At 44.6% G+C, this 18,347-nt stretch overlaps 1 protein-coding gene across 2 annotated transcripts in view; it reads right to left on the minus strand.

Moving 5' to 3' along the window:
- Positions 1-957: 957 nt before the first annotated feature.
- LOC143279870 (uncharacterized) overlaps positions 958-18,347 on the minus strand; it is a 37,400-nt gene continuing 20,010 nt past the window's right edge. The window contains exons 6-15 of one of the 2 annotated variants that reach the window (XM_076584153.1): positions 17,958-18,189; positions 14,749-15,040; positions 13,907-14,124; positions 12,717-12,888; positions 10,321-10,461; positions 9,693-9,874; positions 7,539-7,685; positions 3,628-3,711; positions 3,036-3,105; positions 958-1,836 (exon numbers count right to left, since the gene is read on the minus strand). In XM_076584153.1, coding sequence (XP_076440268.1) covers positions 1,641-1,836; positions 3,036-3,105; positions 3,628-3,711; positions 7,539-7,685; positions 9,693-9,874; positions 10,321-10,461; positions 12,717-12,888; positions 13,907-14,124; positions 14,749-15,040; positions 17,958-18,189 — 1,734 coding nt within the window. In that variant the 3' untranslated portion in view covers positions 958-1,640. Of the gene's footprint in view, positions 1,837-3,035; positions 3,106-3,627; positions 3,712-7,538; positions 7,686-8,992; positions 9,180-9,692; positions 9,875-10,320; positions 10,462-12,716; positions 12,889-13,906; positions 14,125-14,748; positions 15,041-17,957; positions 18,190-18,347 lie in introns of those variants that run through there. The other variant, XM_076584154.1, reaches the window with a different exon arrangement.

Genomic DNA, 18,347 nt, shown 5'->3' on the forward strand with positions numbered 1-18,347 from the left:
TACCAAACGAACGCCCAAATTCAAACACACACCTGCATATCTATGCACATATGCCCCAACACCCCCCCAACCCCCGCACCTTCCCCCCTGCCCTCCCTCTCTCTCATGCCAACGGTCACAGGCATAACAGCTGAAAGGTTACGGCAATGATCTTTCAATCTAACAATCCTGTGTTTGAATCAGGTATCAGCACCTGCTGGTTTAAGGGTGGGAAAAAGAAAATTAATTTTGTGCTCTCCCAGGTCAAAATGTGCAGACCTGCTAGTGCTAATGCCTTCATCCTCTGTATGTATAGATCTTAAAAGGATAAAAGAATTTTTGGAAGATCAAATACACATGTCAAAGATTCTGTAATCCATAACAGTGTTCCATGGGTGATAAAAACATGAACATCACCATCATGCATATTTCTGAAAAGAGTGTTTGCTTAAACAGTGGGGTAAAATTGGTCATATAAGCAAAAGCCAACTTGTACATTAAACTGAACATGGCAGGTGCAACCCATGGACGCAGAAAGCTAGAATCAAAATGGCTTTCTATAAACTCAAAACGAATGATCAAGTTCACATCCGAACAAATCAATCTGCATTCAAACACACACATACATTAATCACCAAGTATGCCAAATTACTTGAACAATGTTAACATCTTCATGAAACAGACAGACAGAATTACCAATACACATAACAGGCAATAGCATGTATTATGTCCTTTGCTCACCGGGTGAATATGTGATGAAATACTGGTATAAGTAATAATTGCAATTTGAAACCCCTACCACCTTGTATATGGCACCATTCTCTTCCACCCACCGTTTTCCTCACAGGGTCTGGACGTCACAACATAAACAAGAGGCACAGTCTTCATGGCTCATGTGAGATTCCTGCAGCAGTGCGGATTTATAAACATACAAGAATGAAACTGAAAATGCAGGTGGTGTGTGTGCAGGTGGTGTGTGTATGGTGGTGGTGGAGGATTAGGGATGAGGGTGGCCAACCAATACTAATATGTGTAGCTCACGGCCAAATGATGCATATATTTTTGCTCACCATCTGAAACAAGTGTTTGTTGAACCGAAAGATGCATGCTGGAAAGGGAGCTAATCTGTATTAAACAAATCACATTAATCAGCATTTCTGTTTTAGGATCATATCATAGATGTCCCAAAGTTTCAAACTCTCCCCCATTTCATCACGACTTTCCAACTTTGTTAAATCATTAAATTGCAGAACACATTTTGGGACGTAATACACATGATAATCACATCAAGTCTAGTCAAGTTCCTTTGACAAAATTACTATCAGCGGATCTGCCATGTTCTCCCATTACAAACACTTCTAACCTGATGTCATCTTCTCCATGACTCAAGTCAGTCTGAAGTCACTGACAGTAATATCCAAGCCTGCTCAAACCTCTCTTCTCACTGACCTGTGTCTTCAGCACAAACAAACAAAGGGCCATCAATTGTCAAAACCTGTCAAAACACATGCTCTTAAAACAAAGTTATGAATTTTTCCCTCCTGGATTTGTTGAAAGTTTTACCAGAGACATACACACACATGCACACCCTGTAACACAGGACAATTACACAGACTGATATTGTGTGCAAAAACAACATGCCACAGGCCAACAAAAGCTCTTCACATCGTGGCCATAAACTCGCTGAAAAAGTTCCCTGAAAACGCCCAGTCCTCTGCGATCTGCTTCAGAAGGCCGGAAACCTGGCTGCTCGTAGAGGTCGCAGAGCCGACTTTCAACAGGGGGAGGTGGTCGGCATGCTGGTCCACCATGTCTTTCAACACCTCAAATCCCCTGGCCACACTGCCGCCTGACAGCCTGCACACAATGGGAGCAGTGGTCAAATGGTTAAAGCGCTGGATTCACACCTGTTTCCTGGGTTAGATCCCCAGTCTCGGCACACCTGGTGGGTAAAGGGTGGAGATTTTTTCAATCTCTCTGGTCAATATTTGTTCAGACCTGCTAGTGCCTGAACCTCTCCCGTACATATACGCATACAGAAGATCAAATATGCGTGTTAAAGATCCATGTCAGTGTTTGGTGGGCTATGGAAACAAGAACATACCCAGAAGAACATCCCTGAAACCAGAGTATAGCTGCCTACATGGTGGGGGTAAAAATGATCATATATGATAAACCCCACTCATACATGTTTATGAGTGCATGTTGGAGTTGCAGCCCATGAACAAAACAAACAAACAAAAAAGAAGGGTTCATGCATGCTTTGATTTATAAAATGTCTATAAAGCTTTTTAAACAAGTCATAAAGAACACAAAAGATTGGAAGCAATCGCTTCAGGAACCAAGATGAAACGTACAAAATTCTTAGTGCCAGCTTCTGCCCCTTGAATGAATCATCATAGACTTCACTTATGAGATTTTAATCAGTGGGAAAAATTGTTTTGGATGGTATCTATACATATATTTTTTCATTAGAATAATTATTTTACTTTTAAATTAAAATCCTGGTAGAGCATATTACCGCCTCTGTGTATTAATCACTGACAGAACCAATGTATTTGTTTACAAGATCTTTAATGACAAAAAATGTACGTAATTTTCCCCACCCCACCCACCCAAAAAAACAACAACCCAACAACGACACCTCCATTCTATAGTTACAAAACCTGCATGCATCCTGTGTGTATCATTGTATCCCTGAACAAACCCTGTTACATGTAACAGAAGGACACAGTGATCCCACCGAAAACGGAGTGAGGCTGCCTACATGGCAGGGGTAAAAATGGTCATACAGGTAAAAGTCCACTTGTGTATACGAGTGAACGTGGAAGTTGCAGCCCTTGAATGAAGAGGAAGACTGTGGTGATGTGTATGACTTGTCTCAGGGACAGCTGCATGATCGTGCATGGGTATGTTTGCAAAGTCCAACATTTTTCCAGACCCTGAAGGGCAACCCCCCCCCCCCCCCCACCCCACCCCTAAGACTTTTCCTGACTGTGGAATCCTGCATGTTTGTGGGCATATACCAAGGTGACAGACTGGTGGGGTTCACTTACTTGAAGTGCAGTCCCTTCAGAGAGGATCCTGGGCACACAGTCGCGGCTATGAAGTCCCATATGCTGTTTCCTGCACAACACGCCCAATGTCAAAGTTTATAATATATATATATTTTTTTTTTCTTTCTTTTATTTTTGCCTGCTGCTGCACCTTACTTTACTTCCATACAAAATCAAAAGACAAAGAAAATGATGGCTCAGTTTTATTTCACTGTAGTGAGAATGCAGCCTTCATTGACGAACATACTTGTTAGCAGTAGTGAAGAGGTAAACAAAAGTCCCCATTAATTTACAACACCAAACACTCTGGCAAAAGCTAAATGCAGGGAAGTGGAGTGGTGAAACAAACTGTGGTGACTATGACAGCAGCTTCTGAAGGACCACAGAATTTGAGACAAATGTTTTCTTCGTTTTATCACTCTCACACACACACATGCATGCACACACAAATTCACCCACCCAGATATAGCTACACCCGTCCACCCACCAACAGTGAACACACACGCACATACACAAGCACTGATAAATACAGACCCACCCATCCAAACACACTTACTTCTCTCTCTCTTACACATCAATAAGATGTACTGACCAAAACCATTTTCAGAGAGATTCAGCGTCAACTGTCTTCTGGTTCCATGAAGCTTGACAGCATTCACAAATGCTGCACTTGTTACTATAAACAGAAACATCATCATCATCAAAGAGAGCTACAATATAAAGCAGCAAATAAAAATGGTATGCAAAGGTTGTATGAAATAAAGAAAAAAACTGCATCAATGTTAGCATATGCTGATATGTTACAGTTTTAACCACTGGGGCACTGTTATGGTAGGGTGTCAACTAATTCGCAGAATCATCACTGAGTGGAAGCACACACACACACACACACACACACACACACACACACACAAAACATCAGCATTTGACATAAAGACCAATGTCAAGTTCTGAACAGATCAACCAAACTCCCTTTTTTCTGTAACATTCTTTCAATGGGTAGGAGTGACTGATTTTTTAAGGAATCAGACCCCTGCTGATGTCTGCACCAGTGGGTCACACTACAGCACCAGTAATCAAATGATTTTTCTAATGCTGAAAAGTTTGCAGCCAGGATACATGGGCTGTTTGATTACAGGGGGATGAAAACTAAAGGACAAAGCAACTGCCAAAATGCCAGTAAGGAAATTTGTTCAACACAAAAGTCTTCCTACCCAGTCTGATCTCACGCAGTGCACAAAATTCACACTGTCAAACAAACAATTATTCATGGAAAATTAAATTCTGATGATTGAAAAAATCTCATTTCAGAGTGTGAGCATTTTTATTTATGCTTTGTTCATTTGTTGCTTTGAATAACACAATATGACACAAGACTGACCAGAAACAAGAGGGAGAATGCATACCAAGTGAATGTTGGAAATAAAAGGAAATTTTCTATCTAAAATTACGTTTAAATAACATACTTACCGTGACCCAACTAGTGCAGACTCCGGCAGGGGTCTGACATTCCTGTCCTGTGCAAACTACTATCCGCCTATGCGGAGAGAATGAAAGTACTACAGCCGATAACCACCCGGAAGTAGGTAACCTCCCCTTTGTCCTGCTGGCTAGCGCCCTCTTTTGATGGCAATATGCCATCACCAGCGCAGCGAGCAGGGAGAACAGGAAGCGGGGAGGACGGGAGGGTCTTAAATTTGGGTCACGGTAAGTATGTTATTTAAACGTAATTTTAGATAGAAAATTTCCTTTTAATTACACATACTTAATCGTGACCCAACTAGTGCAGAATAGCTCGATAAGGTGGAGGGCTCGCCTGTTCTACTGTCTGTGTGCTGCGATGGCCTGTTGTGCAACTACCACAGAAGCAATACCTCTTGAGCCATCATCCCGCAAGCATGCGACGTCTCTCAGGTAGAAGTCGATGAAGGTACAGTGTTCCCAATGGGCCTGATTTTTTGAGGGTCACTGTGACCCTTTGACTGGAATTTTTGAGGGTCATTGTCACATTTCTGAGGGTCAACAGGAAAACATACAAAAAATCAATGAAGACAATTGTACAATGAAAATGAAAAGAAACCCACACCTTCTCCAAACAAGGACATTCGAAATGCTTGAATACAATGAAAACACAGTCAACTACTTATAATGAGCACATAACCATACTCACTACTAATGAACACACAACAGCGTTTGCCTGCATCGGCAAGGGAGGTTACTCTAACACGTTTTTGGCCAGCTCAGTTTCGTCTGCTATGCACTAGCCTAAGCTTAGGCCCACGATGCGTGCTTCGCGGTTTTCCTGGAAGCCGTAAGATGCTTGTTAGTTTCAGGAAAAAGTGTGCGTCACATTGACGCACAGGGTAAAAATTTTGTGCGTCAAAGTTGTAAATCTGTGCGTCATTTACGCACATATGTACGTTTTTGGGAACACTGAGGTAGCAGGGTTTTTCCAGTATGCAGTATCCAAGATGTCTTGCAGCTGTGTTGAGTGCGCTAAGGCAAGAGAAGAGGACCATGCTCTGGCTTCATGTGCTCTGGCTGAGGAGGCATCAGGTCTCAATCCTTCTGTTATATCGCCAGTGCGCTGCGATGGCCTGTTGTGTTACCACTGCAGAGGCAACGCTTCTTGAGCCATCATCCCTAAAGCAACAGATGTCCCTCAAGTAGAATTTGATGAAGGTAGAGTGTACTGTGTCACCTAAGGATATTGGCGCGGGCAAGAAGACAGAGGTCCACAGCTGTATTGTGGGAGACGTCTGTGGACCACAGCTGTGCTGATAAATGTAGCGCAAGGAAAATCGGGTCGATGCGTTGAATCCACACTTTACTGAGAGCCCTTCGAATCAAAGGAAGGGAAGGAAATACATACCCTATAGGGTTGTCTCACTTGAGCGCGGTTGAGCGTCAATGCAAGGAGGTGCACATGTGGTTTGATCTGATGATTCCACATCGGTTCTGGGCCGATAGTGGAAGTTATATATGTGTTTAGAGGAAACTGTGGCACAAGACAGAGGTAGGCCACCATGATGGGCTTGCCTTAGGTGTGACAGCCAGATCTGTAGAGCTCCTCCATGAGAGCTGACAGGCGATAGGCGCTCCCCCACCCCCACACTTTTCTTTCGTTGCCAAAAAAGACAGCACTGGCATGTTGCCTATGCATAGAAGGGCAGACATTTGGCAACAAGAGACTTGAGGTCCCTGGTGTCTCTGGGACAGGGCTGTGTAATTGCCCAGGTAGGTACCATTACGAAGGGGCATACGGAAGGCTTGGTGGCTTCTCTACGTGAGTGTGGCGTGTTGGAGCAACCTGCAGAAAGCTGTCGGCAGTCAATGGCTGGGATGGATCAGGCTGTGGGAGTGCACTTCATGTGCCCGCAGGTAAGTGAGTCTCATTCTGTGGTGGAATTCCTAATGGATGAGGGTTTCCATGGGGAAAAGTTTTGCTGAAGGTTCTTTAGTGAGAAAGGGGACCGGATCCATGACAGGCCTCTGGCTGTGTGTGGTGCGTACTAAGTCTGGGATGGAGCGGGGCGGGGGCAGAGAGGAAAGTGGCTGTAGATGTGTTGTACTGGCCATTTACATCAAAACACTGATCTGACATGCGTGTGTGCTGCGCACCTCGGTCGCCACTGGATCCAAGACGGTCGAGGCATGCCGCGTGGGGGGTCGCGTGATCCGATGTCACGGCCGCCACCACGGACGCATAGCACGAAAGGCCCAGTCTAACGTGCAGATCCAAAACAAGCTGCTTTTTTTTGTGTGTGTTTCCCCAAAGGATTGTGGCACATTCCATTGGTGCAACTGTGGGTATGGGTAAAGAGATAGAGGAGGTCGACTCGTACACTGCCGACTGGCAGGGCCGAGAAAACGCGGATCGCGTCGAGTGCGTTCACGAATCAATAAAAATGACATTAAAGGCAACACTGACCTGAGTGTGTGGCAACAAACCTCTAGAAGTCACCAGAGGAGGTGTAGGAGGTGGTGGAGGTCTGGAGTCGACCGGAGGGAGCAGAGGAAGTGGAGGAGGCGGCAGGTTGGCGTTGTTGAGAGGGCCAGGAGTAGAGGGCCCAGAGTGTCAGCGAATCGATTGCAATAGCGCCTTAATTTTAGTGTGATCGCCCAATCGAGCTAAATAATTATGTGACCTGGTTGGAGACATAATTTGACAAAAAACAAGAACGCCAGAGAATCGACAGACAGACAGAAAATACAAAAAAAACTTAGCCGTATGGAGAGCACAGGAACAGGAGTCATGATGGCTGCCGGAAAAAGAGGGCGCTAGCCAGGGGGACAAAGGGGAGGTTACCTACTTCCGGGAGGTTATCGGCCATAGTACTTTCGTTTTCTCCGCATAGGCGGATAGTAGTTTGCACAGGACAGGAATGTCAGACCCCTGCCGGAGTCTGCACTAGTTGCGTCACGGTTAAGTATGTGTAATCAAAACACCATTTATAGCAACAACAACAACGAAAAAGACAAAAAACGACAGTCATGACTCACTCTGTTCTCCAGACAGTCCACACCTAGCCAGTGACAGAAACCTCAGTGAGGGAGAGGTGCCCACAATGTGACACAGTTTCTCCCACTGCTCACTCGTCACATGGCACAGGCTGTTTTGTAGGTTGATGCACGTCAGTGAAGAGTGCACTGGAAAGGGAAAACAGTCAATTATGTGATTGCTGTCAGAACAGGAATCACTGAAAACCACCGAAGCTGACTCTTAGAAGCAGTTTAAGTTGTTAAACTATGCAGAATTACTTAAGTCAATGTTAAGGATGCTTCAAAAAAGAAAAAGAAAAAAGATCAGAATATTCATAATTTCTTTTATTGTTTTAACTCAAAGGTTTGTTTTCTTGAAGCATTTGTCAGCCTGGGACAATGTGTCAGATGAGTCCTCCATGGATGAAAATTGAAATTTCTGCATACTGCTTGCTTTGCTTTCAGCAGACCTCCTAGTGCCTGAAACCCCTTATGCATGCACAAGATCAAATGCACACATTAAAGATCCCATAATGCGCATCAGCGTTTGATGGGTAATGGAAATAACATACCCTGTATACACACCACGCAAAACAAGTATGTCTGCCTACAAATATGGGTAAAAAGTCATGCGCGTAAAAGTCCACTTATACATTTGAGTAAATGTGAGACTTTGGGCCATGAACAGTCATTTCAGGCTGAGAAATGATACAAAAAGGTGATCATATCTAAACATGCACACATACATCTATTTAGCAAGTCAAGTGATTATACTAATGGCAAACACACAAGCACACTGAGCAGATTTCATCAAGAATAAAATATGAAGTATTGTATATGTGTGCACACACACACACACAAACATGTGCACACACATACACACTCACTCACTCCATGCATGGCACGTGTTGACATATCCAGAGTGTCAGACTCCCCTTAGCTGACATATTTTTGTAAGCCACCAGGCAGGCAGCTAACGCGTTCATGCGGAGCAACTGGCGTCAGTGAGTTGTGTTTCAGTTTAGTTTGTGCATGTATCTGTCTGGCACTCCACTGTCAACTGCTGTGAGAGTCACTTTCGACCAGGTGTTTTGGGGTTTGATTTCCCTATGTCTTTTGCTGTGGTGAAGCAGCAGGCTGTTGTCTCTGTTGGTGGGTGCTGCAATGGCTGGAACACCAGTTCCAGGTCTTTCACATAACCTGTCTGAGGTGAGGGTGTATGATGTTTCCTTGGTCGGCTGGTCATTTGGACTTGCAGGAATGGTGGTGGTGGGTGGAATGACAGAGGCTGTGAATACATGTGTTTCTTTTGTATTTGCTGTAACTGTTCATGTTATTTTATGTTATGATTAAGAGAAACCGTGAATATATGTGTATTCCTATCATTGCGGTTGTGTTCATGAGAAATATTAACAATAAATGTTAATTGACTTGGGATAAGTTTAAATGCGTTATTGTAACGGCAGGTTGGATGGGCAGAATGATAAGTTGGGTGCGACTAGCACCTTTTAGAAGGCACTTTGCCATTCTTAGCTTTTTCATCTGTTCCTGTTGGACAGTTCCACTCCTCTGCTGCTCGTGGCTGTGGGCTGGAGGGAAGTCTGCATGGTGCAGGACTAGCACTGTGTTCTGCGGCAGCGGTGACAATAGTGTCAGCAACAACTGCGACAACGACAACAGCATCGGCTGGATGTTGCTGTGGTTGAGTTAAGCGCTGTACCCCAACTTACTATCTCCCTTATCCCATCTATTCCTGACCGCCGTGTATTTTTTGACTGCAGCGGCAGAGACTGACAACAGCAGACTATATCCTCAGGTGTTTGTATGTGCGTGAGTGTGGTAGTCGTGACAGTATTGTTTCGTTTGTGCTGAATTTTATGTTTGTAAATACCAAATATTATTATTATTATTATTTGTTTTTTTTGAATAAATGTTATGATTTCAAGTGGACTTTGGTTGCTCCAACTGGTGCGGAGGGCTGACAGATTCGTCGTTGAGTTTTTGTCATCGTTCGTCCATCTGTCTGTCATTCTGTCAGCCGTAGCGCGACAATGTGCATGCGCATTCACACACACACACAAAAACAACAACACAGGCACACATACTAGTGCACATACACAAACAAAACATGAGCAGACAAATGCAACACACTCACAAACCCTCGTCCTAACTCACCTCGACTATCCAAAGCCTGCAACAGAAGATCAACGCAGTCTTGCGTCAGCGAACAGTCCTGCAGTGAGATCCGACTCAGAACGTCACAGTTCCTGATGAGATATGCAACAGGGCTCAGTTCCCTCACTCCATTAAACACCACAACCTTCAGGTCCAGCTCTTGCACGCCCGGGAACCCAGTCCTTGGACAGAACCACAAAAACAACACAAAACAAGTTACGACAAAGGCCAACGATTTGTGGTCAACTTAACATTAACAAAAACTCACGACTGAACAGGAGTAACCCTTCCTCTGAAGCAATGGTTAACAACAACAAAACTAACAAACAATAGGGCGGGATGGCTACATTCTATTTTTCTTTTTCTTTTTTGTACAGTGGGACATAGAATTTTCCCTTCATGTAGGCCAGTTGGTCGAGTACTGAATGTGTAAACAAGAGCTTGGAAAAGCAACCATGCAAGCCTCTCAAAAAGAGTTTCATTGGGAAAAATTAACTGATCAGTCATGGTCTTGCCAGAGCATCTTCAATCTGCTCTAGCTTCAAGGTTGGCATACTAACTGCAATCTATGGTTTGTGCTGAGAAATTAGCCACCCTTGCCACACACAGTGACACACACACTACCCACCTGCAAACAGTGTTGTCTCTCTCTGTGCCATCAGCTTTTTCTGGTTGGTCGGCGCTGATGTCTCCACTGCTCTGTGGCAGAAGAATAGGAAAGGCTTTCGAACTGTATGAATCTATCTTCAGGAGCTTCAGTGGCTGGATGCTGAAAAGTAGTGCAGAACAGCGTCAGTGTAACTCAATGTAAACAATCAAAATGTGAATCTATACAGCGCCTAGCAGAATGGGGTTTACAAAAACAGGTAAATAGATAAACAAACACGCACACTCATATATATCTGAACAAACATACATGGACAAGAAGTACAGAATGAGAACATTGGGGGTGTTCTATATTAGTAGAAAGAAATGGCAGTATGAGGCTTGTATTCCCTGTGACAGAATGACAAACAGCACAAGGGAGAGAGAATGAATTAGTATAAGTAACTACATGGGCATTTGTTTACTGACTTAGGCCTTTCACCCCTCCTGGGGTACAGGCTGTCAACAAGAGACCTCCACAGTCCCCTATCCTGTGCCTTTGCCTCTCTATATATCTATGGCTCCTGGTAAGGTCCATCTTCTTAGTGTCTACAGTGATCAGACTGCACTTCAGCACATGATCTAACATTATGTACAATAATATTTTATCAATCTTTCAACCAATTCAACCCTGGGAAGTTCATAACCTTGGCGGGTACCCACACTGTGTTTCCTCCAAACTATGTGTGGATATATCCAGAAACACTGTAAAGTTAGTTCCCATTCCTTGCAGTTTATGCATATGTATCAATGTGAACGCTGTTCTAAATGAAACAAATTTGATGCCACAGCTATGCTAAGGTGCAGTGTTCGATGAGTTACAATATTATTCTTGCCAAGGTTCTTAGTACTAATAGTAGCTGCCCATCCCAAGTGTACACAACAGGTATGATCGATAAGAGGGTTTGCAGGCTCACTTTCGTGGTGGAACTTTCATCGCTTGCGAAGTGACAAATCCGTATATGTTACACTATAATCTGCTGCGCGGATGCCCGACCAGCAGCATAACCAAATTCACTTAGGCCTGGAGTGCATGGATTTGTGTTCCTGTCAGAGAGGACTCCTATAGAATTTTGCCAGAGGACAACCCTTTTGTTGCCGTGTGTTCTTTTTCAGTGCACCAAGTGTGTGCTGCACGCAGGACCTCACTTTATCATCTCAACCTAATGACTGGATGCTCAGTTTGATATTGTCAGTGAAACTTGGAAGAAAGGGTGAAAGTGGGAATTGAACCCAGACCCTCACAGACACTGTACTGGCAGGTGAGCATCTTGACCATTCTGTCACCTTCCACCACACTTTTCTCTTAGATTCCTATTCTTTTCTTGAAATCCATTTCCATCACACAACTTGGACAAGAACAAGGTCGCAACACAATCACACTGATGCAGCCTATAAGATTACTTGTCTACAACTGTAAAACTACATAACAAAGTAACACATGTTATCCAAGCTATGTACTGACAGTAAAAACTGGCCAAAACAGAGAAGACATTGAAATGAATCAGTGAGCCACATTTGAGCTTCAAGTTCAATTGGTTATTAATAAATACTATTAGTGGGGCCAGGTGTTTTAAAATAATAGGAGTATGGCTGCCTACATAGGGGTTAAAAATGATCATACACACACAAAAGCCCATTAACTCACTCGGGACAACAAGTTTTCTCCCTTACTTTTTCCCACAGACAGCCCATTTGTAAGGGTTTGGAAAAAAAATACAAAAAATACAAAATACTGTGTAAGAAAATGAAACTTTCAGAACTGGTTTATTACGTGTTGAGCTATTACATATAAAAAACTCAAATTTCTCTCATCTTATTTTTACAGTTTTGCCATATGTAGAAAATACTGGCAATTTTTCACCCCGAATCACCATACCCATGCTCGCTTTCTGCATTAAATTCGCTTTCTTCTTCGTCATCATCCACCTCTTCAATGTCCGACCCTTCAGTTTGTAGCATTTCAAGTACTTCGGCAACCCAAAAACGTTGCCGTCACTGCCTTGTTCTCTTCACAACATTCTGAGAAGAGCCTGCTTTGTTAACAGGCTGGGACGTGAGCAGACGACCGGTCAGTGACTTTGTCAGCGTGTGTGCGAGACAGGCCACCCATCCCAGGCTGACGAATCATACTGTTCGATTGTGGAGTGACCCAGAATAGCGCACTCTGCTTGGCTAATCACAAAATCACGTGTACAGCGCATGATGAAATTTTACCATCGGAGAATGCTATTCCATTCCTTCGTCCGAATCCAAATACGTTTTGTGTAGGAATGCGTGAGCATTCCTTCGTCCGGAAAGAGTTAAACAAATGAGTCAATGTTACAGTTCACAAACACATAAGAAGAAGAAACAATTTAATTTTTTTCTTTTTTTTACGTTTTTCCATCATGGCTGGTACGATCCAATCCAATGAGGAATTTCAGCACTCTGCAGAGAAAGGTGCCTACAATTCGAAAACAAAACGTGTTCACGGAACAGTTCAGAGCCACAGAGAGCAGAGTTCCCTCCTTGATCCGCTCCAGCAGTGCGTCAAACAACAAGCTGTAGTCTGCACACACAGGAGAGCAAAGGGGAAATCATCCTTCTCTGCCACACAGCTCTGTGAGACTGCACATAAAATCAATCAGATTAACTGAGCTAAACTTAAAAGTGAGAAATTACATCATGCTGCTCATAGCCAAGTTGTATTGTTTTGAACTACTCTTTTTGACACAACACATTTCTCTGTACGCAAAGTGCATGCTGCACACAGGACTTCAGTTTATTGTCTCAACCGAATGACTAGCGTCCAGACCACCACTCAAGGTCTAGTGGAAAAGGAGAAAATACTGGTGACTATGGGATTCAAACCAGTGCGCTCAGATTCTCTCGCTTCCTGAGCAGACGTGTTACCACTTTGCCAATACCGCAGTTGGTCACAAAGGGGCCATTCCAAAGCTGAACACCCATCAGTTCTTAAGACCAGTCACACAGAAATCAAAGAACAAGTACATACACACACTCATGCATGTACACACATGTAGCAGAGATGCCAACCACTGTCAAGTGTTTGTAGGAACAATCAGAAAATTTAGTAGGAACATTTTGAATTTGGTTGAAACACTCTCAAGCCACATCAGCAAACATACATTAATTTTTATCTACAAGGCATACAAACACTTGGGCCTACCTGCAACACGGTGTAACTGCTAGGATTAAGCTGACTGGTCTACTAAATGCTGTTTCAATGTAAACACGCACGCAATTAGCTGAGCATCATCATGTGAGGCCAAGGTTAGCAGTGACTGCTGTGGCCTCGTGATCAATAGGTCTAGAGCATCTGGGTAATGTTACGACAGGAAAGCATATGTGACCATGCTATGTAGTTGAAAATGAACACGGAACAAATTTGACGTTGGCAAAACGTCAGAACAAAGAGTGATCGAGCGTAACAAAATACAGCGAAATTGTAACAGCTGGCGTCTCTGCATATAAATGTATATACACACACATACACAGCACCCACCACAACAAGCACAAAGACAGAGAGAAAGAGAGAGAGAGAGAGCCAACAACACAGCACCTACCAAATAAGATCCATGGCCCTTCATTACACAAACTGAAGTCCAGGTCCACAGAGGACAGGGACGACCAGCCACTAAGAAAGCTGCACAGCCCCGCATGCACATGGACCGATGTCCCCCTCTCAAAGGTCATATCCGCCGTCCAGGACGCCGACAGGTGTTCCACCCCCCTTCCCTCGTGTCCCTCCATCTTGTGCAGGTCACTCAGAGTCTTCATCAACCTGCACAGTTCATAACACTGATGTACCCCTGAAAAACAGATTATGGATGCCTACATGGCAGTGTAAAAACAGTCATGCATGTAAAATCCCACTAATACATATAAGTGAACATGGGAGTTGCTGCCCATGAAGAACACTAATGTCTTACTTCATTAATTTATTCATTGACACTCATATCATATGTCTGCAACTGAACGCCACCCTACCCAACACATGACCTTACCACACCATCACACCAATATCTGAGGTCAATCATGTGCTAAATCTTCCTATGCATATGCACACAGAAGATCACATGTGCATGTTAAAGATCCCATAATCCATGTCAGTGTGTATGAGTGCGAGTGTGTGAATGCATGAGCGTGTGTATGTGTCTGTGTATGTGAGTGAATGTGTGCGCATGCGTGTGCATGTATATGCAAACGTGAGTCTCATCAATTCAATTATAAACTAAGCACATGCGCATGCGCACGTGTATGCATGTCAGAGAGTGTGAGTTTGTGCACACATGTGCATACCTTTGAAAACATGAGTCTCATCAACCCCAACCACTAACCAAGCATCGCACATGAAAAAAAATCTACCATCAAACACACAATAAAAAAACAAAAACAACACACATACGTGACGGCCTTGTTCTTGAAGCTGTTGTGTGTAATGCCTTGGAAAGCAGAGCAGGATACACCTGTTTTAGGATAGTCTGTTTTTCCTGTCAGTGCTGAACATCTGGTGTGAGCGTGGTGTGAAGCTGAGGCGGAGTGCTCTGTCTCGGCCACACCTGTCAGCCCAGTGTAGCCCAGGTCCCTCAGCATGTTCACCAGGTGCAAGGTCAGTCTAAGCTTTTTACAATGGTTCCTGGCTGACTGACCGTATCCAAGGCCAAGGCCTCTAACAGTGGCTCGAGTCGCTCTGCTGCCTGCCAGACACAAACCCTCTGCTCTGTTAACAGGTGGAACACTTTCCTCACTGAGTTCTGTGTTACTTCTTTCTGTGTCATCGTCACCACTGTCATCACTTCCTACTGTGTCATCACCACCATCATCACTTCGTACTGTGTCATCACCACCATCATCACTTCCTACTGTGTCAACACCACCGTCATCACTTCCTTCCCACTGTGTCATCACCACCATCATCACTTCCTACTGTGTCATCACCACTGTCATCACTTCCTTCCCACTGTGTCATCACTTCCTACTGTGTCACCACTACTGTCATCACTTCTTACTGTGTCATCACTTCCTACTGTGTCACCACCACTGTCATCACTTCCTACTGTGTCACCACCACTGTCATCACTTCCTTCCCACTGTGTCATCACCACCGTCATCACTTCCCACTGTGTCATCACCACCATCATCACTTCCTACTGTGTCATCACCACCGTCATCACTTTCTACTTCATCATCACCACTGTCATCACTTTCTATTCCATCATCACCACCGTAATCACTTCTTTCTGTATCATCATTAATACTGTTATCACTTCCTTCTCTTCCATCATCAAATCATGTATCATCATCATCATGGTGTCCTGTATCATCATCATCATCATCATCATGGTGTCCTGTATCATCATCATCATGGTGTCCCTCTGTATCATCATCATCATGGTGTCCTGTATCATCATCATCATGGTGTCCTGTATCATCATCATCATGGTGTCCTGTATCATCATCATCATCATCATCATGGTGTCCTGTATCATCATCATCATGGTGTCCCTCTGCATCATCATCGTCATGGTGTCCTTGTGCATCATCATCACTCCCTCCTGTATCATCATCATCGTCATCATGGTGTCCCTCTGCATCATCATCACTCCCTCCTGTATCATCATCATCATGGTGTCATTGTGCATCATCATCATCACTCCCTTCTGTATCATCATCATCATCACTCCCCCCTGTATCACCATCATTATCGTCATGGTGTCCTTGTGCATCATCATCATCACTCCCCCTGTATCACCATCATTATCGTCATGGTGTCCCTCTGCATCATCATCATCACTCCCCCTGTATCACCATCATCATCATCACTCCCCCTGTATCACCATCATCATCATCACTCCCCCCTGTATCACCATCATCATCATCACTCCCCCCTGTATCACCATCATCATCATCACTCCCTCCTGTATCACCATCATCACTCCCCCCTGTATCACCATCATCACTCCCTCCTGTATCACCATCACCATCATCACTCCCCCCTGTATCACCATCATCATCATCACTTCCCCCTGTATCACCATCATCATCATCACTCCCCCCTGTATCACCATCATCACTCCCCCCTGTATCACCATCATCACTCCCTCCTGTATCACCATCACCATCATCACTCCCCCCTGTATCACCATCACCATCATCACTCCCCCCTGTATCACCATCATCATCATCACTCCCTCCTGTATCACCATCATCATCATCACTTCCCCCTGTATCACCATCATCATCATCACTCCCCCCTGTATCACCATCATCACTCCCCCCTGTATCACCATCATCACTCCCTCCTGTATCACCATCACCATCATCACTCCCCCCTGTATCACCATCATCATCATCACTCCCCCTGTATCAACATCATCATCATCACTCCCCCTGTATCAACATCATCATCATCACTCCCCCTGTATCACCATCATTATCGTCATGGTGTTCTTGTGCATCATCATCATCACTCCCCCCTGTATCACCATCATCATCATCACTCCCTTCTGTATCACCATCATCATCATCACTCCCTTCTGTATCATCATCATCATTACTCCCCCCTGTATCACCATCATTATCGTCATGGTGTCCTTGTGCATCATCATCATCACTCCCTCCTGTATCACCATCATCATCATCACTCCCCCCTGTATCACCATCATCATCATCACTCCCTCCTGTATCACCATCATCATCATCACTCCCTCCTGTATCACCATCATCATCATCACTCCCCCCTGTATCACCATCATCATCATCACTCCCTCCTGTATCACCATCATCATCATCACTCCCCCTGTATCACCATCATCATCATCACTCCCCTTGTGCATGGTGTCCTTGTGCATCATCATCATCACTCCCCTCTGTATCACCATCATCATCATCACTCGCCCCTGTATCACCATCATCATCATCACTCCCCCTGTATCAACATCATCATCATCACTCCCCTCTGTATCACCATCATCATCATCACTCCCCCCTGTATCACCATCATCATCATCACTCGCCCTGTATCACCATCATCATCATCACTCGCCCCTGTATCACCATCATCATCATCACTCCCTCCTGTATCACCATCATCATCATCACTCCCCCTGTATCACCATCATCATCATCACTCGCCCTGTATCACCATCATCATCATCACTCGCCCCTGTATCACCATCATCATCATCACTCGCCCTGTATCACCATCATCATCATCACTCCCCCCTGTATCACCATCATCATCATCACTCGCCCCTGTATCACCATCATCATCATCACTCCCCCCTGTATCACCATCATCATCATCACTCCCTCCTGTATCACCATCATCATCATCACTCCCCCTGTATCACCATCATCACTCCCCCCTGTATCAACATCATCACTCCCCCCTGTATCACCATCATCACTCCCCCCTGTATTACCATCATCATCATCATGGTGTCCCTCTGCATCATCATCATCACTCCCCCCTGTATCATCATCATCATCACTCCCTCCTGTATCACCATCACCATCATCACTCCCCCCTGTATCACCATCATCATCATCACTCCCCCCCTGCATCAACATCACTCCCCTCTGTATCATCACTGTGTCCTGCAGACTCCTCACCTGTAAAACGACTCTCTGTGTTTGTTGCACCATGGCAGACACCAGTCCGCAGAGGTGGACATTGTACTCTGCATGCCATGTCCAACAGAACAGGGAAGTGCCGAGCGCAGCGGCTGCAGTGGAACAGGCCGCTGACGATGAAGAAGAGCACCAGCCAGTCCACGGTGAAGATGCCCATGTTAAGCAGGTGCAGAATCCTGAGGCGGCCGTTCTGCATCAGCTCCTTCAGAACCTGAAGAACATGTCCAAACAGTCAGTTTCCAGTTTCAGTGTCATGTCTCTGCTTCCAGGTCATTTCTGCAAACTGCACTTCATCATGTTTCTGACCTTTTAACCAACCATGACCCTTCAAGGTCTGTCCGCTCTTCTGCTGGTGACAGAATCTCCTGC

Source organism: Babylonia areolata, chromosome 3, assembly GCF_041734735.1.
Source record: "Babylonia areolata isolate BAREFJ2019XMU chromosome 3, ASM4173473v1, whole genome shotgun sequence".
In the NCBI taxonomy this organism is placed as follows: Eukaryota; Metazoa; Mollusca; class Gastropoda; order Neogastropoda; family Buccinidae; genus Babylonia; species Babylonia areolata.